Genomic DNA, 26,707 nt, shown 5'->3' on the forward strand with positions numbered 1-26,707 from the left:
TTGCTGTCCAAGGCCTCTGGACAAGCCTCCGCAATGGTAACCATGCCTCTCAGCTGCTGCTCTCCTCTCACCTGCCAAAGCACTGGCAGGGCCTCGGAGTAGACAGCAGGCCCCCTCCAACTCTGAAGCACTAGTGGTGGACAGGCCCCTCAGTGAAGACACACACAACTCATTTGAGCTGGTGCCTCTTATCCTGTCAACTTTGCAAGGCCAGTAAGAACTGGCAGGTACCAGCACTGAAAGGGCTTGTTCCCTCCCTCACACCTCCTGCCTCTGCTGCTAGAAGGGAGAACCAAGTTCATTTACCCTCAGAGGGTTGGTCTTCTTTCCCTGCTCAGCCTCTACAAAGCTGTGCAATTTCCATGCCTTCTGGGGAAGGTTGCATTGGTCTAAGATTTTCTTGACAAGTTGCCCCAGAAGCTCATCAAGATACCTCTAACAGAGGACATGCTAGGCTATTTAGCTACCTGACTCTAGCTCCCACCCTCATTCCTTCTCCAGATTCCTTTGAACAAGGTCCTCAGAAGCAAGTGGGCCTCCACAGTTGAAGGGGGAGAGGCTTAACCTCGGTTGTGAAGAGAATATACACCTTTTCTCCACTGTGAAAGTGCTTATGGTACTTCTAGTGGATGCTCTGGTTTTCTGCCTTGTGTCAGGGGCTATTATCCCCAAGGATGAGGACAATAGAAAATACAAGTTCTCCCTCAAGAAGGTACTCAAGGCCTTAGCTCTCACTTTCAGTGCAAGTACAACTTCATTGATCTTCTCCAGAGCCTCCACTCTCTGAGCAAGTTGAATTCTGTTACAGGATTCAACTTCTGGCTCAGTCAGACCCAAGCAAAATCTCCTAAAAATCATCTGAATTCTCTGCAACACCAGCCTTGATGCTGTGCAAATTTTCCACATGCTCCTTCGTCTCCAGCATCATCATTTGCTGTAACTTATGGCTGAAACACTGGAAAGTGGCTCACCTTTCCAAGAATAAGCTCTCACGTCCCATACCAGGGAGATCATTTCAGATGGGCAGCCATGCTGGTCTGCAGTAGAAGAACAAGATTCAAGTCTGGTAGCACCTTAAAGACCAACAAGATTTCCAGGTTATAAGCTTTTGAGAGTCAAGCTCCCTTTGTCAGATACAAGCAGGGAGATCCCTGAGCTCTTATATTCCAGTCAGAAGGAGGGAGAGGTGTTGCAAAGAAGAGAGTTAGGGTGCAAAGGTACAATGCAAAATCAGCTTCATTAGAGCTGCTTGATTAGAGCAGTGGAGGAAATGCAGAAAATTAGCTTCTATAGTGAGATAAGAATGCTATGTTCCTATTCAGCCCCAGGGTATCCATTGTTCTAAATGAGTGAATAAACTCCAGTTCAGCAATCTCCCTTTGAAGCTAGGGAGAGAAACTCTTTGGGAACACAGCACTAATGAAATCCTGGTGGAGAACAAGGAAAAGAAGAAAGCTTACAGCATCCTCATCCAAAGAAGATATCCAGCAGGTCAGGTCAAGGGTCCTTTTGTATCTCTGGATGATCATTTGAGCACAGCGGCTCCAGAGTTTCCAAATTCCACAAGTAGACCTGGAACAGAGCCCGATTTACCTCCAAGACCACCTCTGTATATCAGGCTAACCAAACTGGAAATAAGCCCTTCAATTCCAGATGCCATAGTAGGAGGCCGACTTAAAGCCTTCAGCCCCACTTGGTTTCATTCCACTCAGGTCAGGTGGGTGCCCCAGATTATCAGTCAGAGGTATCTCATAGACTTCCGCCACTCCCCAAAGAACAGGTTTCTGCCTTTCCCAAGATCCAACAAGCTTCAATGACATCAGTGTAAACTACCAGTCATCAGCTGGAGATCCAATCCATAGAATAGGGACCAGAGGAGGAAAAAAAATTGGGACTTGCTATATCTTATTTGTTGTGCTCAAGAAAAACAGCAGTTGGACAGCAGTTCTAGGCATAGGCTTATTAGAAAAAAGGAAATTTCACAGGGGGACCGTCCAATCTGTAGTAGAGGTTCTCCAGGCAGGGGAATACTTTGTAGACTGCCAGGAGGCTTATTACTTATGCATCCCTGTATAGCAAGCTCCTTACAATACCTTCACTTTGCCCACAATCACTAACACTTTAAATACAGGGAAGTACCCTGCCCTCTCAGTCTTCACCAAGCTAATGGATGCAGTAGTGGCCCAGCACCAGGCACAAAGTGCGCACATTTATCCTTACATGGGTGACTTTCTAATTAGGTCACTGTCCATATCACATGGCCTCTAGGACATCCATGCACCTCAGTTCCCATAAATTTCTGGTAAAGCACCAGAAGAGCATCCTCACACCTTCACAGACACCCATCTAGGGACACTGCTCAACACTGCTTGATCCATTCTCTACCTTCCAGAATAATGGACAGCAATTGTTCCCCTTCCGCATGTGACAGCAGTAGATCTGATGGCTCAGACTCATGTGCTAAGTCTCATGATCTCCTGCCAGGAAATTGTGCCATGGGCCCAGTTCCGTTCTCATCCTGTTGAATTGCTCCTATTGCCCTATCAAAGGGACATCCTTCAGTGTCTTCACAAGGACATAACTGTTCCACCCAATATACACCACTCCTTCCAGTGGTGTCTCAGGAGCTCCTGTCTGTAGGAAGGCATCCCCTTTCTAGAACCACCCAGAGTGGAAACCAGCATAGATGCCAGTCACTTTGGCTGGGGACCACATTGTCACCATCTTGTCGCACAGTTGATAGAACACTCGTGTTCTTGTTCTCACCAACATCATGATGACAAAGGCTCATGTCAGCCATCAGGGAGGCATGAGGTTTCACTCCCTCCAGAAGGAAGTGACTCTTCTATTCAAGCTGTTAGAGTCCCATCTAGCCTCTCTTTGAGTTCGACATCAGCAGAGAGTATACATCCTACAGGCAGACTGGTTCAGTTGGCAGGGCATGGATCCAGGCGAATGGGCTATCAGTCTCAGGATCTTCTGTGTGGTAACCAGGAGGATGAGCCCCTTGCCTGGACCACTTTGCATCAAGAGTAAGGTACTGAGATTCCTGTCCAAATTTCCTTTGAAAGAGGCGGGCGGGGTAGACATTTCAGCCCCCTGGCCAAAGGATCTGTCCTACGCCTTTCCCCCCCAACACTGCTTGTAGCCACCACACTAAACAGGGTTTGAAAAGATGCAGCAGAGGTCACTTTTATCACACTCTGCTAGCTAAGGAGAACCTGGTTCTCCAATTTGGTGATGGTGTAGCATCTTGATAAAGAGCACCAGACTATTGTGGCTACCTAGAAAAGGTCATTTGAGTGTTCTTGGTTTCTATGAGACCCAGTACCAACAGAATCTAAAAAACCACATGGAAAGTTTTCCACATATGGTGCCACAGAAGAAAACCAGTGCACCTGCAGCAGACATACCACAGATTCTTCACTTGCTCCAGGATGGTCTGGATCATCAGACTCAACAGTTTTTTGGGTGCCAAGTGGTAGCCCTATCACCTGTCTGCCACAGGACAGCCTCTTTCCCGATGTAGTTATATATAGCATTTCCTAAGAGGTGCAGTGCTATCCAGTCCTCCAATCCAGCATCATTTTCCCTTGTAGGAACTCCCCAAGGTGTTCAGAGTTCTATGTAAACCTCCATTCGAACCCTTGATGTGTCAATTCCACTGAGAAGTTCATCTTTCAAAGTAGCTTTTCTAATAGCCATAGACAGGAAGATTTCAGAAGTTGCTGCCTTTTAACTGTGTTCCTTTCTGGAAGATTTGGTGACCTTGCACACTAATTTTATTTATTTTATTTTATCGTATTTATATTCTGCCCTCCCCACAAGCAGGCTCAGGGTGGATAACAACATTAAAACATTTAAAACATTTCATATAAAACATTTTAAAACATTAGCAGCACTCTTTTCTTGATGGCGGCAATACCGTTGATTACAAAAAGTGCAACAGTGCAGTTGAACATAGCAGCAGCTTAAGAATCCCTCCTTTATACCGAAGGTAAATTCTTTGTTCCAGAGGGGTCAGGAGATCCATCTTTTTTCATTCTGTCCCCATCCAAGCAATCTAAAGGAATGTGACTGGCATAAATTAGATGTCTGGAGAGTTTGCTGCATCTATATTAAGAGAACAACAGCTATGCGATCTTTATGTGCCCTCTTCTTGATACTACATTTGCTTAGCCCAAAGGCAGAGAAGTCTTATTCGTCTTCTCTTTACCCAGTACCATGGAGAAGAAGATATCTTTGTTGACCATAGTCAGGTGGATCCAAGTGTGCATTTCCTTGGCATAAGACGTACAGCATCTTCCACTGCCCTTAAAGGTCACTGCCTACTCTCCAAGAGTGACCACTGCTTCTGCAGCCCTCTCCATCATTGCAGAAATCTGTAGGGCAGCTATTTAAACATCAGCTCTACCTTTGTGTAGAATAAACACATTTGCTTCAGCTGAGGTAGTTGGCAGAAGAGTCTTCCAAGACATAGTCCATCAGTAATTCCTCTACTCTCTGTGGTTGCCCCCTCAGGATAATAGAACTTTTCAGTATCTCATACAAGGATACTTTCCTCCATCAATGGAGAATGAAATACTGGATTTATTGTGTTTCTTCTCATTAGTGGATTCAGACTCTCAGTACCTCTAGTTACTGGTCTCCATGGAAAAGTCAGTCTTCAGCTGCAATTGAGATGCTAGAGGTGAATCCATTTTCCTGAGGCCTCTTCAGGATAGAGGAAGCCTTTCCAAAAATTTGCATATGCCCTACCCACACAGCAAGCAGGAGGCACAATCAAGGAAATCTTTTAATCTATGGATGAGAAGAAACCCTTGTGGTATGTGAAGGGAATGCTTCCTCTCTACCTTCTAATTCTGAGTGCTGATCACAGCCACTTCAGCAGTCAGGCAGGCGGTATGTGTTTTTGTGAGATTGAAAGCTCTGCCTTTCTGAAGGCCTTTGCTTTCCAGTCTCTGAGTATGTTCTGGGGTGGACCTACACCTAAGTCATGAATTCTAGATTCAGCTTAAATAAAAGTTAAGGCTAATTAGCTTAAGGAGTGTTCACAAAAAGCATAAAGCACTCTTACACATGCAACAGACATTAAAACAAGAAAACCTTGCTACATAAAATCTGCCTATCTAAAAACTTGAGAGCAGTGTCTACCTTAGCATCTCTGTTTGGCATCCATTTGTTGCTCATCATACCCATTCATTAGAACGCGAGCCCTCTCCCATGCCTAGCTGGTCTAGCATACGGACATGCTAAGGTGATAAAAGCATACTGCCTTCAGCTTCTTTCTGGCATATTTGCATCTTCCGAGTGGCAAAGAATCGGGGCTGTGGGTGAACTGAGAAGCTTCACAGGTGCTATTAATCATATCTGAACTAGGCCAGAGCCTGAAAATGTCTACAATTCTGAACATAAGTTCAGCCATTTTCACCAAAACCTGGGTTTGGGCTGACAGCTTTTTTACAGTATGTCCCATGTTTTGCTCCTTTGTTAAAACTGAAAGGGATTTTGGAGTGAGATTAAGCATCTTGACAGAAAAGTGAAGAAAAGCATCTGTTGCTTTGCCAGTAAATTTGATGGATTTCTGGACATTTGGAAGAAATAGGTGATCCTCTTTCCTTAGCAAAGAGTAGAGGTCACTTCTACTATTTGGCCTTGCTTTAAAGGGTTCTTTGACCTCCAGCTTCATAGCATTGCTTAATATAGCACAAAGTCCATGTAATAACTACTTTCCCTCACCTGCACATAGCACAGGTGATAATTTCTTTCTTCACACATTCTTGGAGCACAGAGCGTTCTAACTTTTTTGTGATACTGCTTCATTACTTTTTCATAGGTTGTCCCGACAATATTAGAGAAGTTCAAGGAAAAAAAGTCTCAGGTGGTACAAGCCTTGCAAGAAGCCATTGACGCAGTCTTCCTTACAGTAAGTGTGTGGTTCACAGTATTCTAAAAAAAGGTCAGCAGACTTCTTTAACAAAACCTAACCTTGTTTATTTCTCTTATTTCAGACAACGTTACAAAACCTTAGTGAAGATATATTGGCTGTGATGGATAACAAAAACCCAACCATCAAGCAACAGACGTCTCTCTTCATTGCAAGAAGTTTTCGTCACTGTACTCCATCTACCCTTCCCAAAAGCCTGCTAAAACCATTCTGTGCTGCTCTACTCAAGGTAAAAAACAAACAAACCCCAAAAAGGTTCTTCAGTGGGGCACGCTCTCTGAATAATGTTGTGGAATCTTGCATTAGGTTAAAGGAATCTTATTTTTGGTAGTAATATAGCCATTTTTGTGCTGTACTGAAACAAAGTAAGAGTTGTGGAAGGCTTTTGGTTCCTCCAGGAAGGAGTGCAGGAAGTTTTCATGTCCTTGGAAACTGGAAGAAGGAAAGCGTAGTGACAGAGCTACTGCTCTCATGCTTGTAAGAAGAGCTCAAGTAACCTGGTAAAGAATCTCAGTTGTAGTTAGTTACTATAATTGCTTCTTAAGTTTGATGCATAGTTGAACCTGGAAAACATGTTGAGAGTCAATTTGGATTCTAGAATACAGTAAACTCTCCTGTAAAGATGGGAAAGATGTTTTAGAAGTGGTTGCTATTTTGCTTCCCCTCAAAAAGAACTAGCTTTCCAAACTATTTTATACCATATGTAAATTCTGATTCATTTTATAGCTTTCTTCTTAATATATGGTATACAAAGTTTTTTTTTAAGTCTCTGAACTTTTCATATGCTCATATTGCGATACCTATTTGTTATACAGGCTACTTTGTTATGTGCTTCGACTCATTCTGTTTGATTTTTAAACACACAACCTAGCATTTCAGACAAACTGAGTCAAAATAATTCCCTCGCATCCCCTCGCACCCCCCAAAATACTGATTATTACCAGTATAATGTTTTTAGAAGAAACTTAAAGTGAACTAGAAATCTAGTTAGATCATAAACTTAAATGTTTGTTGACCCAGCCAGGTTTTTTTTTTTTTGCTTTGCTACAGCATATTAATGACTCAGCACCTGAAGTAAGAGATGCTGCATTTGAAGCCCTGGCTACTGCCCTGAAGGTGGCAGGAGAGAAAGCTGTGAACCCTTTCCTAACAGATGTTGATAAACTGAAACTTGATCGGGTAAGCCTCAGTGTTTCATACCGAACTTCTGAACAGCAGCATTGAGTGAGTTGTGTGAATGGGTTGGCTGCTGCTTTCTTGAGCATCTGGAGCTTGAACTTTAGTTTGTAATTTTGGTACAGGCTTTGAGTTCTGTTGTAAACAGCATGGCCAGTGAAGCACATGTTTTTAAATTGGTATTGACTTTAGTCATTTAACCTTTTGTGCATGTATTTTATAAGTGTCTCTATATTTTTAATTTTGATTTTCTTTAGGATGTTAGTTGTAGACCTAAAACAAATACTGAAATATGAGCAATTTAGTTCCTAGAGTTCAGTGGCTCTGTATGTTGGCGGTAATATAACTTTTAATGCTTATAAAGCACTTCAGACCTGTAGTGATTAGAGGATATAAAATTGGATTAGTGGTTACATTCTGAACATTTACTTACACATCTTTGGTCGTCTTGTGTCCACCAGATTAAAGAGTGTGCTGAAAAAGTGGAGTTGGCTGCTGGTGGTAAAGCTGGTGGAGGACCTGATAGAAAAGAGAACAGACCCATGGCTGGGAAGGCTCCTGTTCTTTCAGGGGCTGCAGGAGACAAAGATACAAAAGAAAATGTGGTCAAATCTGGTCCACTGAAAAAAGTACCTGCTGCAAAGGTAAGGGAAACTGTATCTAAAGTGGTAGTGGTAGTACTGCATTCTTACAAACAGTGACACATTAATACTGAGATCTTCCAGTTTATTGTATATCCTTAAGAGTGCAGTATGAGTGCAAAAATGGTATCTGTTACTTTTGGAAAGCTACTCCTCAGGGAGTCAAGAGTACAATTTTAATACAATCTTATCTTTTTATCATTATAACAGAAATTTTAAAGGTCAAACTCTACGAAAATCAGGTTTTGTGCAAAAATTGTTTCTGTTGGAAAGCACCTTAGGAGGTCAAAAGTGCAATTTTAATGCTATCTTAACATTTTTTATGATTATGATAGGAAATTTTTAAAGATCTTCAAATTCTACAAAAATATTTTGGACTTTTTGCTGTTGTTTCTTTACATGATAGTTGGATCACACTTGGTTAATTAGCAGGAAGCATCTGCTGCTACTAGTTTCTATCACCCAGAGGGTTTGTGACTGCCCATAGGAATACAGGCTCCAAGATGTGTTTATTCTATTTATTTTAAACATATCTATACTCCCTTTCAACCAAACAAGCTTTGGAAATACATAGTATAAAACAGACAGTTAAAACACATTTTATGTGTTTAAAATGCAGGTGTTACTGATAGAAATTAAACCATTTATTGGAGGGCACCATTACACAGTACCCTGTAACAGCAGGGGCAGTATCATGGTAGCATCCTGATGGTTAGAGATGAAGTCAGAGGCATGGACTTAATTTTTCCTCTCAGTCATTGTTTACTTTAGCACCCAGGAAACAAGCATCCCCATACCCACAACATCTTTTCTAATTCTCTTGCACAAACAGTTTTTTGAAAACCTGTGCAGTAACACTTCTATCTTCCCTTCTCATTCTATTCTCAGTTGTAAAAAAAGAAAGCTGCTAGTTTTTATGGTCATATTTATGAAAAACATGTTTAATTCCAAGATACTTTTGTCATGGCCAGTGTTAAAAGCATGCTTAAATTAGTTCTGCATTCTAATTGACACATGAAGCTTTGCCCTGCTTTCTTCCTCCTACTTAGGCTGGTGGTCCCCCTAAGAAGGGCAAACAAGCTGCAGCTGGAGGTGGAGGAAGTGCTGGAACAAAAGGCAAAAAAGGAGCTGAAACAAAGGAGATATTTGAACCTGAGCTCTCGGTAAATACTCAGCTGTTTGTTGGAACCTAATATAAAATGCTGTTTTAAAACCAATCAGAGTGTCACTCAGTTTGATATTTATTTATTTAGGACATTTTTGGCCTGCCTTTTTTTCTAACAAAAACTCAGGTTATTGGAGACACTTTTATATTTAAAGAGTTGATGAGAAGATGGAGAATAATTTCAGCTGAGACAGAAAATGGGTAATGTTGCAGCTTCTTATTGTACTAAGTTCATGAGTTTGTCTCCTTAAGTTGCTTTTAAAAAAGGGCAACTGAACTCCAGTTCAACAATTATTAGAAAGAGCTGTTTTATAGCTGCCCTACAAAATGGACATATCTGTCAGTTTAAACAGAACTTGTGAGTGTTCCACTGTGAAATGTTAATCTTTATGCCCTCTTCCTCTCTATGTACTTCCTGTTCACATCTGGTGTTGTCTTCTAACTTATCTATATCTGTCCTTATCTATACTTTCTTTATGGAACAATATCGAATGCTTAATTAGCACAGATCAAAACGTGTGTTTACCACAAGAATAGGTCCCAAAAGATGAACTCTTTTCTGCTAACAGATAGAAGTATGTGAAGAGAAAGCTTCAGCTGTCTTGCCAGCTTCTTGTGTACAGCAGCTAGATAGCAGCAACTGGAAAGAGAGGCTGGCTTGTATGGAAGAATTTCAAAAAGTAAGTCATAACTGCATGGAAGGTAATCTGAAAGGTATTCTGTTACAGCTGTAAAACACTTACTTGAAACTGCTACTATGCACAAGAAGCTTGTGATAACAAACTATACATGGGGATATTATCAGGTTTCTCTTTAATACTGCAACCACAAACAAGCCATAAAAACATAGAATGGCCTTGTTTGGGCTTCCTATGATAACTGAACAAATACATTAGCTAAGGGAAGGAAATCTATTGAATGCTGGGAAAATGCAAAGAGAGTTGTATGCAGTCGATGAGCTGCTGATATTGGGGAGAAAGTTTTACCCAGTTGCCTTTCTTACTTCAGCCTGCTGCCCCTGTGACTTTTTATCTTTGAGGGTCCTATGACCTACAGCACCAGCTTCTGGGGATTGAAGGGTGCTGCTGGGGAAGGCAGAGAGTTCTGCTGGTGGAAAGCCAAAGGTAGTCCAGTCCTGTGTATTGTTACTGGTAAAGCCAATATTCTGTCTTAACTACACACCATTATCTAGTCTTGTTTCTTCCCAAAAGAAGAGCATGCTTCCCTATCCTTTGCCAGTGTCATTTTGCAAACGCTCAGGAATTTTTGTTTTGTAAGTCATTTTCCTGACTTAGCACTCTTCAAAATTTCAGACTGTCAAGAGTTCCCGTATTGCCTTTGGCTTTGAGACCGAGGAAGCTTTGTTTGACTCTCTTCATTTTCTGGAGTTAACTGTCTTGTGTTAATCTTTAAGGCTGTTGAATTGATGGATAAAACTGAAATGCCGTGCCAGGCTCTAGTAAGGATGTTGGCTAAGAAACCTGGATGGAAGGAGACCAACTTTCAGGTAATTGACCAGTCTGTTTGGCTATTGAAAAAATAGTAGCAAAAGCAGTAGCATTTGTTGCTATAAATGCTATAACATGGCATGATTTAAATCTTTAAAGCCCAGTGTATTCAAGGGTTAGATAAGCTTATTGCTAAGGTTTGGTAATTCTCTTTTGCAGGTGATGCAGATAAAGCTTCACATTGTTGCCTTGGTTGCTCAGAAAGGAACCTTCTCCAAAACATCAGCACAAATTGTTCTGGATGGACTTGTGGATAAGATGGGTGATGTGAAGTGCGGAAACAATGCTAAAGAAGCACTGACAGCAATAGCAGAGGCGTGTCAGTTGCCCTGGACTGCTGAACAGGTGTGATAAATACTTGCAGTACAATAAAAGCAATTGTATTACATATTAATTATTATGTAATTGGGTTTTATTTATTTATTATTTATTGTGTCTAGGGGAAGTAGCTGTGTCTTTAAAGCTTCAGTTTAACAGTAATTATCTTCCAATGTTATATGTTGTCTGCTTTCTAGTTCAGCTTCCTGCACATTTTTGATTTTTGGATTTTGCAGGCAGAATTAAAATCTTTTGTTTTCATTCTAGATAATGTCAATGGCTTTCTCTCAGAAGAATCCAAAGAACCAATCAGAAACCCTGAACTGGCTCTCAAATGCAATTAAGGAGTTTGGGTTTTCAGGGTGAGTCTCAAAGTGACGGAGTAAGCCACTGTTATAGTATGAGCCAACGTGGTATGACAGCACATAATTTTCAGCTGAAACAGCTTTTGCCTTCACTTGTGTGCCATTATTTTATACTCAACCCCCTAGTATTGGGAAGAGGATTAAGTAATGGACAATTTAATAGGGAAAATGTGGCTCAAAAAGCAGAAGGTTGTTACTGGTGTTAATGGACTTGCTGGATGTACACGTTTTGGCTCATATCTAACTTCTAATATAAAAACACAGTAATGGGACACGTAGATATTTTACTTCTGAGAAGTTTGAATAGGGAATAGTATTATACTAATGATTGTTTTTTGTTTCAAAGAGCATTAAGGAATGTAAACTGTACAGCTCAGACATAAATTTACCATCTCACTGAGAACTAAGAGTCCCATGGCGCAGAGTGGTAAGCTGCAGTACTGCAGCCCAAGCTCTGCTCACAACCTGAGTTCAATCCTGGCGGAAGCTGGGTTCAACTAACTGGCTCAAGGTTGACTCAGCTTTTCATCCTTCCGAGATCAGTAAAATGAGTACCCAGTTTCCTGGGGGTAAAGTATAGATGACTGGGGAAGGCAATGGCAAACTACCCCATAAAAAGTCTTCCAAGAAAACGTTGTGACGTGACACCCCCCATGGGTCAGTAATGACTCAGTGCCCTTTTACCTACTGAGAACTAGGCCTAAATCTTGTACCTTTGAAAACATTGGAGGAGAAGTGCCTTGCGCTGGTCTTACGAGACATCAAATTAAATGCCTTTATTTTATATTTAGGTTCTGTTTTAGTTGTCTTTTCCAGGATAAGCAAGTATTGCTGCTGTATGCAGTGTTTGAGCTGCTTGCTGGGCCATTCTCAGCTAAGGAACTTTGTGTGTTCTCTCTTAGATTGAATGTAAAGGCTTTCATCAGCAACGTTAAGACTGCTCTTGCAGCTACAAATCCAGTGAGTAATAAAATCTCTGTTCAAGTTAAGATCTCAACTGTAGCTGATTAGATTGGAATAAAACTGTTTTCTTTCTTATCATAATAGGCTGTGCGAACATCTGCCATTACCTTATTGGGTGTCCTGTATCTTTATGTGGGTCCTTCTTTGCGAATGTTCTTTGAGGATGAGAAACCTGCTCTTCTGTCCCAAATAGATGCAGAATTTGAAAAAGTAAGCTGTTCTCAAGGTGCTGATAGTTTTCTTACTTGATGCAGATGAGCACTTACTAGCTTGTAGAATCATCAACAACTTAATAAATATTACTAGTGTTCGATGTATTGTCGAAGGCTTTCACGGCCGGAGAACGATGGTTGTTGTGGGTTTTCCGGGCTGTATTGCCGTGGTCTTGGCATTGTAGTTCCTGACGTTTTGCCAGCAGCTGTGGAACTACAATGCCAAGACCACGGCAATACAGCCCGGAAAACCCACAACAACCATTACTAGTGTTGCATGGTGGTTAGACAAGTTAGGAGTATAACATCCCTCTGTCTTCCTCTATGTCATGTAATTAGTTGCTCTGTTTCATTTATACAGGTATGTGATTTCCTATCTTCTCACAGCATTAACTTCATAATGTCATGAACTGTGTAATCTGCCTTGGGTCTCAGTGAGAAATGCAGACTGTAAATAAATAAGAATCACTGATTGTCCTCAGGGAAGAGATGTACTTTGTTTTCACTATGTTCTGTCATCACATCAGTGATGTGCTTTTAGTATGTTTTTTACCCTTTATTTACTGAATTAGGATGAGTATGGTCTCCTTAAAATACAAATAACACATGCTCTCAAACAAAGGAAATTATAGCACTTCAAACTAAATTGAACGTTAAGTGTGAAGTAGGATAACTGTTTAAGTGAGTTTTGTAAAAAAAAAAAATGCAATTAGTCATTTGAAGAGGAGTCAAAATGTTTGCTAATTAGTTAATTTGTCACCAAATGTAGAAGGCATTGGATGACTCCATTTGGATATACCAAATTGAGTTAGCAACAGTTTCGAATGCATAGGCATTTAGTGCCTTGCTTTGCTGCATATGTGACAAATTTCTTTCAGGTTTGCATTTTGGCCTTAGCTTGCATGACATGCAAGCCTCTATATGAAATACCTGACTACAATTTTCTCCCTCAGTCATCTGACCTCTTTCTACACTTTAGATGCAAGGACAAACACCACCTGCTCCAACTCGAGGCACTTCCAGACACACTGTTGGCAGTGGAGATGATGGTGAGGAAGGAGAAGATCAGGAGGAAGCAGGAAATGATGTAGTGGATCTGTTGCCAAGAGCTGATATCAGGTATGTTTGAGTTCAGCATGCTAAGGACTAGAGATGGGCATGAACCGCATTACGAACTTCAAAAACCCACGAAATTGGCGATCGCGATCCAGCGGTTCGTGATTGTCCATGACCAACGAACCAGCGTTCAGGAAAGGCCTGGTTCGGTGCATTTGGCCGCGGTTCGGGAAGCCAGACAGTCAGGCACCAGCAATCAATTCCCCTGGCAACGGAGCCGGGGGAATGCCTGAACTCCTGTCAGTGTTCCTTCTGTCGCCCTGGAAACCCGAATGGAAGCCCAGCTTACCTTGATCGGCAGGTCTTCCTTCCAACCACGGAGCTGCAAAGCGGTTACAAGTTGGGAGAAGACACCCAGGGGAGGGAGGGGGAAGGGGTGTTCTGTAGCCACGGGCACTCCAATCTCATCCCTGCAAACTCTGGTAGGCAGCTCTGATGGCCAAACAGACCTCCTGCGTTGCTCAATGGGACCTGTGTTTATTGAATAGCTGTGGGCTCCCAGGCTGGGTTTCACTTTCAGCGAGCAGTGGAGTGGGACAGAGCTCTTGCTTGCCACTTGCTAGCCTTTGGGGAGAGAGACTGAGAGTATAATTGAGCTTGGATTTTTGTGGCAGTTTCCTGGGGGCCTTGGATTGGAAAGGGTATAACTCCAAGATCCCTTTTGCAATCTTGTCCAAACTTGGGTGATGGCTGTAGGAGAGCCTGCAAAAGACTCCCTGGGAATATGGGCTCTCTAAGTGCCACGGGGGCCGTTCTGTGCACGGTGAACCGGTTCGGTAACGGAAAATGTTAGTTGCGGTTCACGATCTCGGGATCGTCGTCGGCACCGAACTGCGAACCGCTGGTTCATTAAATTTTTTCGGTTCGTGCCCATGTCTACTAAGGACCTACTTTCTTTCTGCTTGCTTTCTGCGAACTTGTAAATACCTTACAAATGAATAATGACAGCTATATATCTTACCTGAATTTACTGTTAATCTGTACGGTGGTTTCTTTAAAGAGAAGCTAGGGTGTATGTTGCTAATTCTGCATCTTCTTTGTAGTGATAAGATCACCTCTGAATTAGTGTCCAAGATTGGTGATAAAAACTGGAAGATCCGAAAGGAGGGTCTAGATGAAGTGACAAGCATCATTAATGAAGCCAAATTCATACAGCCAAACATAGGCGAGCTTGCACCTGCATTAAAGAGTCGTCTTAATGACTCCAATAAAATCCTGGTACGTTAATTCAGTTGCAGAACTCAGAATAAGTTTGTTGAATCCAATACCTCCCAGTCCCTCCATTCCAGTTCCCTTTATATCTTGTAAGCAGAATTGAAAACAATTGTATTATTCAATGTGGTGTAAATAATTAAGTCCTAACCAGAAGTTAGGGAACAGAATGGGAGTTAAGTAGGGTGAGTTCCAAACAAAAGTTAAAAAGGTAGCAGGGGCCAGAATTGGCCTAGACACTATTTCAGATTGAAGACATAAGCCCATGAAAAACCACACAGTTGTAAGGAATATTTTGCTTATTAGTATGGTACGTAAAATATTAATTATTAGAGATCATGGGAAAAGGATAAATAAAATAGCTAGATAACCTAAACATTCCTGACAGAATCTCTTTGTCAGTTTAACATAACATCAGAGTTTGCAGGTTTCATGGCATAGTGACATATCCAAGGGGCCAAGAGTAGAGATCCAGGCTGGACCCTTGGCTCAAAATAAAAGCATAACTGAAGTGACCATTTTTATCCCATATTGACCAGCAGCATTGGGAAATTTGATTGACCAATCAGGGCTCAGCAATGACATGAGGATCACACTCTGTAGGTGTGTCACGCCCAGATACCATTGCAGCAGCTTCCCTTGAGAACTGAAACTAAATCCAGTTAAGCTAACTGAATTGAATGCTTCAGCATTGGCTCTCCCATCCTCCCACTGTAACTGATTCATATTTGCACCTGGGGCAGATAAGTAATCTCAGCAAGTTTCTGGAAATAAGCTCCCTCAGAATTAACAAGGATTCCCATAATGCATTTAGACTCTTGTCAATGCAGGCTTGAACTTTTAGAGAACTTTGGTCAAAGCAAGTAGTTTGTTCACATGTGGGATTTAATGTCTCCTAATGGTTCTATGCAACAAAGAGCTCTACATCTCCACCATTTCTGGTTTGTCTATTAGTGTGTGATCTTTCCAGGTAAAGAGGAGAACTGGTAGAGCCAAAGGTGGACTGTGCACCTGAGAGATATATCTTTTGTCGCCGTCAAAGCAAAAGAAATGTACTCGACTGCAGAAATCACAACAAGAGCACAAAGAGGCTTTGTAATTGCACTGTGGCCTGTGCTCCAAAGCACAGCTGGGCAGATTTTAGAACTCCATGTTAATGGCGCTTCTGTTTTCCTGAAAGCCCATTACAGATAATAGTCCTTTTGTGTTTAAAACAAATGGAAACTTAAGCTGGTGCTGTAGTTTGAATATAAATTCCCTTAAAATGTTTGTGGTTTGGTCCATATGCCTATAGCATATGTTTGAAAGAAAAGCTGACAGAGCTATTAATTGTCGTAGAAACAGGCTTTCTTTCTTACATGCTTTGGAATAGCTATCATTTAGTTGTTGTGTAATGGTTTTTCATGCTTTTTATTGCCCTTAAACTCACTAGTATTTTACTCAGCAGTAAATCAGTGCAAACCTGCATGTCTTAACTTGCTGCCAAGAACTGTTCCTTAATAGATGTCATTAGCCTGCCTCGAGTGGGAGACAGTCTTGGATGCAGAGCCTTAAAAATGGGCTGGGCTGAAAGCCTTGAGTAATCATCTGCCATAGGAAGGAGAGCCCATTCTAGTTTCCCCAAGATATAAAACCCTTTTCAAGCAAGCATGTGAACGATCTCTTGCATAAAACGTGGATACCAATGGACAGAACAGTTTTTAAATAATGTGCTTATATAGCTAAATAACTTTAAAGTAGCAAAATAAAGTTCACATTTTTTCACTACTTGGGTAAGATGGAAATCATAAAGCAAGAATTGACTTACTCATGCATCTGCTAGACAGTGCAACTTAACATTTAAGAATTCCAGGAAGGACTAAACATCTACAAAATTAATCAGACTACTACTTGGGTTGGAAGATGGTAACTTTAGAAATTATGGTAACTTTAATAGGCAGGCTTGAATCATCTATCTTTCTACTTTAAAACTGTAGATGTTGTGCAAAGGTAGTCAGTTTTTTAATATTTCATTTTCCCTTCAGGTTCAACAAACATTGTCCATTCTCCAGCAACTAGCTTCTGCAATGGGCCCAAATATCAAGCAACATGTAAAAAATTTGGGCATTTCTATCATCACAGTCCTTGGAGACAGCAAGGTTGGTTGACATACTTCTCAAGACAGCACTGAGGAGTGAAATGCATATGTTCCCAGTTTCTAAATATATGCATGTGATAAGACATTATAAGCAACATTGATGTCCCTTTTGGTAAGCCTGTTAGTGGTAAAGATTGTGTTCAAAGTCTAAGCTCTGCAGTCTCAACAGTTCAAAAAACCTAACAAGCTTCAAGTCTTTTTTATATCGGTGCTCCTGTGTTGCATTCAATCTTATGTATGATTCCTCTCAGAACAATTTTCTGAAGGAACATTCTTGTATGAATGCAGCATGTTCAGATAACTGAGTGCTGCTTCCTTGTGTAGGTATTCTGTGCGCATGTATGCTGGGCACCAGAAGTATTCTTATGAAGGTCAGGGGGGCTTCTTGCATAATGGAGAGACATACTGTAGAGCAAGTTATGGGTCCAGTAGCACCTTAAAGATCAACTAGATTTCCAGGTTACAAGCTTTTGAGAGTCAAGGCTCAATTTCTGGCCCCCAGAAAATGGCAAGAATTGAAGTTGGACAAGCATTGTTGGTCTTGTGCTGCCTTCAAACACTGTCAAGAGAGAGCAGGGTGCAAGTAACATCAAAGATTGGAGATCCACATGTAGAAATAAGCTCCAATGCATTTATTGCTTGCAGAATTAGGAACTTGGGTAAGTCATCTGTATATCTGAGTGTACATGCAGTCTACTCATGCCTTGCACTGCTTTCAATGGGAAGCAGTATTAGAAAGCTGTTGAAAGCAATGGTATTAAGTTTGGAGAGACTGCATTCATACTCAGAAGCTCATTTGAACACACATCAGGAGTTCATCTGACCTGTGCAGACTCAATCAAGAGCCCAGGGGTTATTCTGGTTCCAGTGCTTCTGCTAGAAAAGCAAATTAAGGTGGCTGCAAAAAATGCTTTCCACAAATTCAGCCTAGCTTGAAAGATGACCCCCTACGTGGCTGATCTGGCTACCTGGATCCATGCCATGATAACATCAAGATTTGACTACTGCAATGCACTGTACATTGGTCTCCCCTCTAAATTAACGCGGGGATTCCAGTTGGTGCAGAACGCTGCAGCTCAGCTATTATTGGGAACTAGGAAAATCATGAATATTACTTCCATTCTAGTGTCACTTCTTTGGCTTCCTGTCAGTTACCGAGCCCAATTCAAGGTATTAACTATCACCTATAAATCTCTCCACAGCTGTAGCCCATTGTATCTATGGGATTGCTTCTCTTTCTATATTCCACCATGGCAACTTCACTTATCTGAACAGGGCCTTCTTTGGCTGAACAGCCCCTTCACATGGGCAAAATTAACAGCTGCCTGTATATGAGCATTCTCTGTGGTGGCCTCCACTTTACGGAATGGTCTACTTGAGGAGGTTTGGAATGCTCCCACTCTCCTGGCTTTCCATAAACTATGCAAAACCGAAATGTTCAAGAGGGGCTTTTGCTCAGATGGGAAGGCTGTACTGTAAAAAAGTGGCCTCAAGAGATCCATCAGTAAAGGGATAAAGAGGGATCACAGACTTCACTACTATTGCTGTAAATAATGAGGGACTTCTTTTCATTCTTTCTTACTTTCTCTTTAAATCTTGCAAATAGCATGTGTTACATGTATATTGAAATATTGTGATATTGATTGTACTCACTCTATGTAATCTGTCTTGATTTTTGGCAAGAAAGGTGAACTATAAATGGCGTAAAACGTTTTTTTAAAAAATACATCCTGCAGTTGATGCATGTTCAAGTGGCTACTTCTGTTCCCAGATATCTCTAGTTAGTTTAGGGTGGAGAGAATGAAGTAGATCTATGGTTCTATCTATTTTGAGAAGCCTTTGTGCCTTTACACTTTTTTGAAGGATTGCCCCTAAAGGTGCAGTGAGATAAACAGGTAACAATAAATTTTACAACAAATTTTGAAAAAATATATTTGGAATAAAAGACAAAATACTTTGAAAAAGGCTCCTGGATTCCTTGTTACATTAAATTGGCATGAGGCAGTCAACACAAGATTGTCTGACATTTCAGATTGTAAGTTTGAACACTGAAAGATTCTAAAGATTCACAATTGATTTTTCATATCCCTCTTGAGAATTAGAATATGTGTGTTGTTTTTGCTACAGAGCAATGTGCGAGCAGCTTCCCTAGCTACTGTAAATGCTTGGACAGAACAAACTGGCATGAAAGAATGGTTGGAAGGTGAGGATCTGTCTGAAGAGCTCAAGAAAGAGAATCCTTTCCTAAGGCAAGAGGTAATCCCCCTCTGTGTGGAGAAATGGATCCCTTCAACCCCCCTTTCTGTAGCCGTTGCAGGAGCAACATGTGTCACAAGGGTTTTTTTTTTAGCTTAGCTTTTCAAAAGTAGTGGAAAGAGTTTCCTAAAATATAGTGCTCACAACTGTCTCAATTTATGTATATTCTCAGTCACATTTCTTCTGTTTCCTTGTTTGTGTATCTCATAATTTCTAACCATCAGGGCATGTGTTGTGCGATTATACTGAATGGCAACTGAGGATCATTACTGGAGATCTCATCTGGGACCCTTTAATGCAGATGTTGCAACATACCACCCAAACAGCATTTGTGTAGTGCTCGACATAGCCTGTATATCTGCTGGATAACTGCATCCTTGGCCCCCTGTGCCCTAGCTTATAGACAAACTCTTGTAGCTGCACTGAGCTTTCTTTTCTCATTTCTGTTGGTTGGTGGCTGCTGAATAGTGCAGTCAGGCAGCAAGCCTCTCGTTCCTTCTGTGTTCCACCATTCACCTCTGTGTTCTTTCGTTATTCCTTGGAAGCTACTTCTCATGGTAACTTGAATAGTGCTAGTGTTATCCAAAATCAGTCCCCATGTCATGGCTGTCATGTGAAAAGCATACCCCCTTCTCATGAAGAATTAGGACACTCATTCTGGGATAAAAGGGGATTGTTTGAGGCAGTTGTACACTTATTTGTCAGGGAAGCAATGATAATACACAACTAGCAAATAACTGTTATCTGGTCCAAAGTACGGGATAGAATGAGGAGGAGCAAGACAGTAGTACAAGACAGTGAAACTGAGCTATTCAATGGCAACAATACAGCAGCAGTTTACGTGTGACAATCCAGTGAAAATCATCATTTGAGTACAATCCTAGTGTTCATTTATGTTACTTTAATCTAAATAATTAAATTAAAATTACTTTTAGTTCAAGCCATGTTTCTTCCACATGGCTAGCTAGTCCAGAGGAACCAACCCCCCAGTATAGAGACAAGTGAAGGATTGCCCCTAAAGGTGCAGTGAGATAAACAGGTAAGAATCTTGGGGGAAATGAGTCCCTAGCCAGGTGAGGGTGCTATGGGACAGACTTACTGAGAACGAGGTAATGGTGAAGCTGAGAAAGAAAAATGTACTCTTGCCTATCTTGAAGCCCAGTGAACAGAACTTTCTACCAGATTGGGATGGGGTCCTGTGATTTCAGCAGTAGAAGGCTGCTTGGAAGAAGAGCCAGCTACAAAATGGAGGGCTTTCCTTATGCCCCTGGATCTATGCTGCTGGATACAAATAGGAAAAGTGCTGGTATTGGCCAAATTGGTTGGAGAGTTAGAATTTGCAGTGGCATTGGACCGAAAGCACAGAATTCAGTTTCCCATTGGTGGAATTTAGGTTGCAATGAGATTGGTGTAATTTTAGGATTGAAGATCCCATTCGTACAAGGGCCAGGCTCTTCCTGTCATTATTATCCTGAATGCCTGGGTTATTATTCATGGCCATGAGGGTGAGGAGTTTTGAAGGGTCAGTTAAAAGATTCTTGAGTAATGTCCCCCTGGAATATTCAGGCAGTTGAGCTGCATCCTCTTACAAAACACCTGGAGAAACACATGCCTTAATCTAGAGATCATCTGTGTCTGACTTTGGAAGGCAAGAGGCTTTCAGAGTACAAAAGACAAGGGTCTTGGGGGAGGGATTTTGGATCCTCCCCTATGGTGCCCTCACTGTTCCCTGACTCTTAAAATCTGTTCCACAACTTGACTAAGCTGCATTCTGGCACAGAGCATGCTTTTGAGAAATGTTTTCATAAAACATGAGTCCTGACTTGGAAGTTCTACTCTAAAATAAATTGAGAATCTTGGGATTATAGAAAATCTCTTGGTTTCCCAGATAGAAATTCTTGTAACTCTGGCTAGTAGGTGTTTGTGTATCAAATTTATAATTAAGTAGCAATGGAGCTCATTGTGTGAAAAAATACAATGGGCTTTAGAAAATCATTGGTCTTTTTTATTTTTCATGAAACGTAACAATCAGTAGAGCTTACTCTGAGGAAACTGCCTTCAGGATTGTTGCCAGGCTTCTTTGGGGGGGAGGGGGAGAATAAGCTCCACAGGATCCAGCAGGGACCCCTCCTAGGCAAGCGTGGACTGGTGTCCAGCACTGCTGGGCTTCCGTCTTTTCCTCAGTGACCCTCAGGTGAGGCCCAGGGAGGAGTGTTTAGACTGCCAATTTGGTGGGTCCCCTCCCAGCATGTGCCTGCATGAAGATTAATTTGTATTCTGTTCTTCTTCCCCTTGGCGCCCTCCGGCTCAGGCCTGGGGGTGGCTGCGAAGCACCCACTTCCCGCTGCGGGGGGCCTGGCAAATTGACAGCCTGAGCACTCCTCCCAGTGGCAAGTGGGTGCTTCGTAGCAGCCTGGAGGCCAGAGCGGGAAGGCATTGAGGAGAGGTGCAGGGGGGAGTGCTTAGGCCGTCGATTTGGTGTGCCCCCTCCTGGCGGCAGGCGGGTGCTTCGCAGCGGCCTCAAGGCCAGAGTGCGCTTGCATGACGATAAAAAGTGAATCCTCGCCAATACAGCTTGCCTTTTATATAGTAGGATAATAAATTCTGCATGTCTTGTTGGTAAACTGCTAGTATTCTGTTTTAGAATACAGGTGTGATGAATTATGAATGTAAATGTACAATTTCAGTTGCTTATGAGACTGAGTCTTGTGATATCCAAAATGTTTACCTTTTGCCAAACATAAGATTTATACTTTTTTCAGCTTTTAGGTTGGCTGGCTGAAAAGTTGCCCACTCTCCGTACTGTCCCCTCAGATCTGTTTTTTTGTGTCCCTCACCTGTACTCTTGCCTGGAGGATCGAAATGGAGATGTCCGTAAAAAGGCCCAGGATGCTTTGCCATTCTTTATGATGCATCTGGGGTTTGAGAAGATGGCCAAAGCCACAGGGAAGCTGAAGGTATTGCAAATGCTGTGAATTAATTTTTTCCCCTTGATTATCACCAAGAGATAATATGAATGCAGTAATACTATGTATAAGAAATTTCAGCAGTTAGTTTCTGAGAAATTTGAAACAATTCAGAATAGTAGAACAATTTTCAAAATGTTATAAATAACAATGAATTAACAACTTGCATCATATATTTTTGGGTATTGAGTGACTATGATAAATATATAGGTAGTACTTGGATATCCCACATTGATAGCTACAGGATTGTTCAGGAATACTCTTCTTCTGTTTCACAAGTTGCTACATGAAATGTGGCAGGTAGTAATTGAACTTGTTAAAATGGACTTCAACAGATGCCTTGAAGCTCTTACTCTTGCTCTCTAGCCAGCCTCCAAAGACCAAGTACTGGCCATGCTTGAAAAAGCCAAAGCCAATATGCCTGCCAAACCTGCTCCGCTTACTAAGACTTCTTCCAGAGCCATAGGAACAGCTCCTGCCAAATGTCAAACTTCGTCAGGTAATGTTCCTCGTCTACTAAATTGTCTCATTTTAAAATATCAAAAGTAAAATGAACTGAAGTTTTAATAACTACATGCACAATTTGAGGGTAAGCAGTAGTATCTGAGTTCAGTTACTACACTGAGCTAACGGTTGGTAGAAGAAAAGCCTGAAATGGCCTGTTTTCAGTGTGAGAGTTTCTTCCCCTTCTCCTCTTAATCCTTTTAGCCTATTATTCCTACCTAGAGTCTTTGAGCAGAAGACAAGGGGGAAGTTACAAATGCCATACATCAGTGGTCTCCCCAGAATATATGCCGGAGGAATAAAGCACTCATATACTCAGTGCTACTGTAAGCTACTTGATTTTGATAGAGTTGATTTGCCAAGAATGGGAATGTGCCAGCTTATTCTCGCTAACACTTTAAACTATGCCAAAGGAATTATAAATTTTTGCTTTGGGTTCAGATAAGGATTGTGTGAGGACGCTTAATGCACTGTTTCAATCTTAAATATACCATTGGCTGGCTATTGACGTGCCTGTTAAATAAACTTTTATTACTTCAGATCTGCAGTAGAGATGGGCACAAACAAACTAAAAACCTCGAACCACGTGATTCATGATTCGTAGCATTCCATAGAACCTCGAACCATGAACTTCCGACCTTTTCCCAGTTCGTGATTCTGTGGCATTTCAACCTCCCTGCACAGGCTGCTGAAGCTGGTGTGGGGCATTTGAAACAGACAGCCCCTTCCTTCTGCTGCCTGGGGTGTCTGTAAAACTGACAGCCCAGGCAGCAGGAAAAGAGGCTGTCATTTCACAGACCCTATGGTGGAATCGGCATGGGGGCTGTAAAATGACAGCTTCTTTCTCCTGCTGCCCAGGCTGTCAATTTTACAGACCCCGCACTGTTTCAGCACGGGGGTCTGTGACAGCCAGGGCAGCAGGAGAAAGAGGCTATCAGTTTCACAGACCCTGTGCTGGGTTCAGCTGATGGGCTGAAACGGGCACGGGGTCTGTGCAACTCCGAACCCGGCTACAGAACGGCTGCAAAAATTCGGATATTTTTTGGTGCAAATGAACTAGCCATTCCGTACAGAATTTTGTTCCGTGGTTCGTTTCGTGCCCATCTCTAATCTGCAGTGTGTTTGGAAGCTGTATTGTCTTCATGTGATTGTTTCCTTTTTTGAGAAGATTAATGAAACTAGACATGGACTGGGAACAGAATGACTACTTCAGGCATGACAGAGTGCTTCAGCATGCCAGTAGTTCTGTTAACTCCCCCCCCCCTTTTAAACCATATCTCCTGTTGTGTCACGCCTTCTTTTTGGAAGTCACTTCCGTTTCAGAAGTAATTTGCAGTTAGGGGTAGGACAAGCTGTTGGAAAAACAGAAGCCTGAAGTTCCTTTGGATTTGCAGAACTATTTGTTTGTTGTTGTTTTTATCGTGATCTTATCGCACTGCATCTCTTTCTCTTAAGGTTCTGGTGAAGATTTTATGGCCGGTTCTGTGGAGACCAAGCCTGATCCCAAAAAGGCCAAAACAGGGGGAACTGCCCCTAAAACCAAGGTATAGCATGTCTTTCACACAATGGAAGTGGTGAACAGGATTGGTTCTCTAAAGTTGTTTAGTTATGATATGCCAGGTAACATAATTATGTACTATCTATCATCCATCTTCAGTCATGAGGGCATTTTATATATGAGTGGGAAAAACTCTTATTACTATTAGCAAACTTCAGTAGAATAAAATACATTTTATTCTACTGTAGCTCTGTAGCATTCACGTCATTGTGGCATTTGGAGCTGTTTAGTGCAGTCTGGGCACGGATAAGGGTTTACTTAATCCATCTTTCTGTATAGTATGGAAAGGGCTCAACCTGAAGAAAGACTGTTGCCATGAAGCGAATATTTTATCCCCTGCTCTGCTCCTCTCCTCCACTCCTAGAAGCTTGAAGGGAGTTGCACTGTTGCTGTCAGAGGAAGAGCTTTTACAAGTTACTCTGTTCCCTTTCTTTACCCTGTGGATAAATGAGTTGTTGCCAGGTAGATTTGTTGTATTTATGGGCTGTTTTTTCATGCTGTAAGCTGTTTTCACACTCAGTGGAGAAAAGCTGGGGAAAGTATCCAAATAAGTTTTAAGTATGGATTGTATCCTATTGCAAGGCCTGTGTCCTGTTGGCAGATATTGCTAATGTAAACACTATAAAGTCCACAGGTACAGCCTGTCCTTAGCTCTTTGTGGTGGTAGAATACCAGCCAATATAAGTGAGAAAAGACAATGGAAAATCAGATACTTGGCTTTTGTAGGTTTACATCTATTGACTATTGACCATGGACTACATTTTCTTGCATGCGATCGACTCCACCTGTCAAGGACAGAAAGAATGTGTTTGGAAGGAACCTGGGGAGATTCCTTGGGAGGGCTTTAAACAGACATCACAGGGGAAGGGAGACTGACAGAGGAATTTCAAGAAAGGAGGAGAGCAAAAAGCAGAGGCCTACCTGGGATGGCCAGGTCAAAGAGGGGAAATGTTGCAGGGCTTCCAGTGCCTATATACCAATGCCCAAAGCTTGAGCAATAAGAAGGAGGAACTTGATCTACTAATGCAGACAGAAGGATGTGATTTAGTACGCATTACAGAGACTTGATGGGAGCTTGAATCTTTTTGGCAGCTGCTGGTGAAATTTATGTCCAGGGATTTACTATTATCTAAACTCTACTCTCTGGGATTGCGCTTCTAAAATCACTGCCACATTCCACCTATCCCCAGATCTAAATTTCTTCTCGCAGAGTATTGCTTGGGGGTGACAGCTTGAGCCACATTTTTGAAGGTTTTTGATGTTTCTACCACCAAAAAAAGGCTAACTTTCATTGCCATGATTTGTATGGATGGAAGGATTTTTTCAAATTCTTCTTCTGGTTAGCATATGAGAGGATAGAGCAACATTTCTTTGCTGTCATCTTGATTAGGGGATCCCAATAATGAAGCCCCCAGGGTTTCAGAGGAAGTGGGGCTTGTTTTATTATATCCTGCACTTTTTCCAAAGAACTCCAAACATTTTGCACTTTTCCAAAGTAGTCTCATTTCTAGATAACTTGGAGAAGTGTTTTGATTATTGGCTTGAATTCCCTAAAGGATGTTGGGATTTCTATAGTAACTGTTTGAACCTACATCAAAGCTGATACAACCACCCTCTTAAAGGCGATGTCCAGAAAGCTTTCAGGAATACGCTTATCAAACCTTTTGTCATACTGAACTATCCAATAATTTTCTTAATCTACTAGTAATGCTTGCTATTGTAGAAAAAGATTTGGCTACTTTAGGAAGTGTTGGCAAAATTCTTTGGAAACAACATAATGGTTCAGTGTATTTTTGAGGGTTTATAGACTAAGTATGCTGTTTCAGAAAGAAGGTATGCACAGGACTATAATGTTTTGAGTTCTTCTGTTTTGAAGTCTCCTGTACTTCCGTCTCCCTAGCATCTGAAGATTTGGAGGAACATCATTCCTTTTATGCAGAATTTTACTAACATCTGTAACTGCTTTTTCCTTACTGTCCTGGTCTAAGAAGCTCTTGCTCATATTGAGAGATGACAGACTTATACCTTCTTCTGTCTGACCAGGAAACCTTTCTTAGTTGTTACATTATTTCTGGTAGATCCTTGAGGAGGGGTGTGCACTTAGGTAGGATGTCCTTCCTTAACATTATTTTTGGCCACCTATCTCATGGGAAGCTTTTCTGTAAATCTAGCAGAGAGGGAGATAGGAGGCATCTTCAAATCTAACTTACTAAACAGAACCTATGGAAGGCTGAACTCACTAGAGGGGAGAGGGGAGTGAAATAGTAAGGTCAGTTACACTGTCAGCTCTTGACAGGTAGGGTTTGACCTTTCAGAGAGTGAGTGGGGAGGGATCCTGTCTCGAGACTGTGTTGTCTCAGAGTTTAGTCACTAGGGAAAGGTAGGTGAAGAACTGGAATTTCGGAAAGGAGGGGTACCTTAATACTATGAAACTCTTAAGGCTGGGGACAGGGTAAAGCTTCACCTCAAGGATAAAAGCTTTGCTGGTAACTGTTTGTTGTGCTCCCAACTTGACAGCTGAAACACTTTAACCATATGAGCCCAGCAAATACTGTGCTATACCTGTAAATAGTTGCAAGTTTCTTTATTGAACAACTTTGTTCCAGCAAGAAAGTATAAAGGTTATTTTTTATTGTTTACTTTAATTCTCATCTGAAATAACT

General features: G+C 41.6%; 1 protein-coding gene across 1 annotated transcript in view; it reads left to right on the forward strand.

The window, feature by feature from the left end:
* Positions 1 to 26,707, forward strand: part of CKAP5 (cytoskeleton associated protein 5) — a 124,713-nt gene that overhangs the window by 50,949 nt on the left and 47,057 nt on the right. The window contains exons 10-27 of the mRNA XM_054971137.1: positions 5,837 to 5,926; positions 6,012 to 6,176; positions 6,998 to 7,126; positions 7,585 to 7,767; positions 8,814 to 8,927; positions 9,499 to 9,609; positions 10,344 to 10,436; positions 10,597 to 10,782; positions 11,023 to 11,117; positions 12,023 to 12,080; positions 12,168 to 12,293; positions 13,275 to 13,414; positions 14,455 to 14,629; positions 16,648 to 16,761; positions 18,888 to 19,016; positions 21,779 to 21,973; positions 22,349 to 22,481; positions 23,942 to 24,030. Coding sequence (XP_054827112.1) covers positions 5,837 to 5,926; positions 6,012 to 6,176; positions 6,998 to 7,126; positions 7,585 to 7,767; positions 8,814 to 8,927; positions 9,499 to 9,609; positions 10,344 to 10,436; positions 10,597 to 10,782; positions 11,023 to 11,117; positions 12,023 to 12,080; positions 12,168 to 12,293; positions 13,275 to 13,414; positions 14,455 to 14,629; positions 16,648 to 16,761; positions 18,888 to 19,016; positions 21,779 to 21,973; positions 22,349 to 22,481; positions 23,942 to 24,030 — 2,325 coding nt within the window. The remainder of the gene's footprint in view (positions 1 to 5,836; positions 5,927 to 6,011; positions 6,177 to 6,997; positions 7,127 to 7,584; positions 7,768 to 8,813; positions 8,928 to 9,498; positions 9,610 to 10,343; positions 10,437 to 10,596; positions 10,783 to 11,022; positions 11,118 to 12,022; positions 12,081 to 12,167; positions 12,294 to 13,274; positions 13,415 to 14,454; positions 14,630 to 16,647; positions 16,762 to 18,887; positions 19,017 to 21,778; positions 21,974 to 22,348; positions 22,482 to 23,941; positions 24,031 to 26,707) is intronic.

The sequence above is a fragment of the Eublepharis macularius genome, chromosome 2, assembly GCF_028583425.1.
Source record: "Eublepharis macularius isolate TG4126 chromosome 2, MPM_Emac_v1.0, whole genome shotgun sequence".
Classification (NCBI taxonomy): domain Eukaryota; kingdom Metazoa; phylum Chordata; class Lepidosauria; order Squamata; family Eublepharidae; genus Eublepharis; species Eublepharis macularius.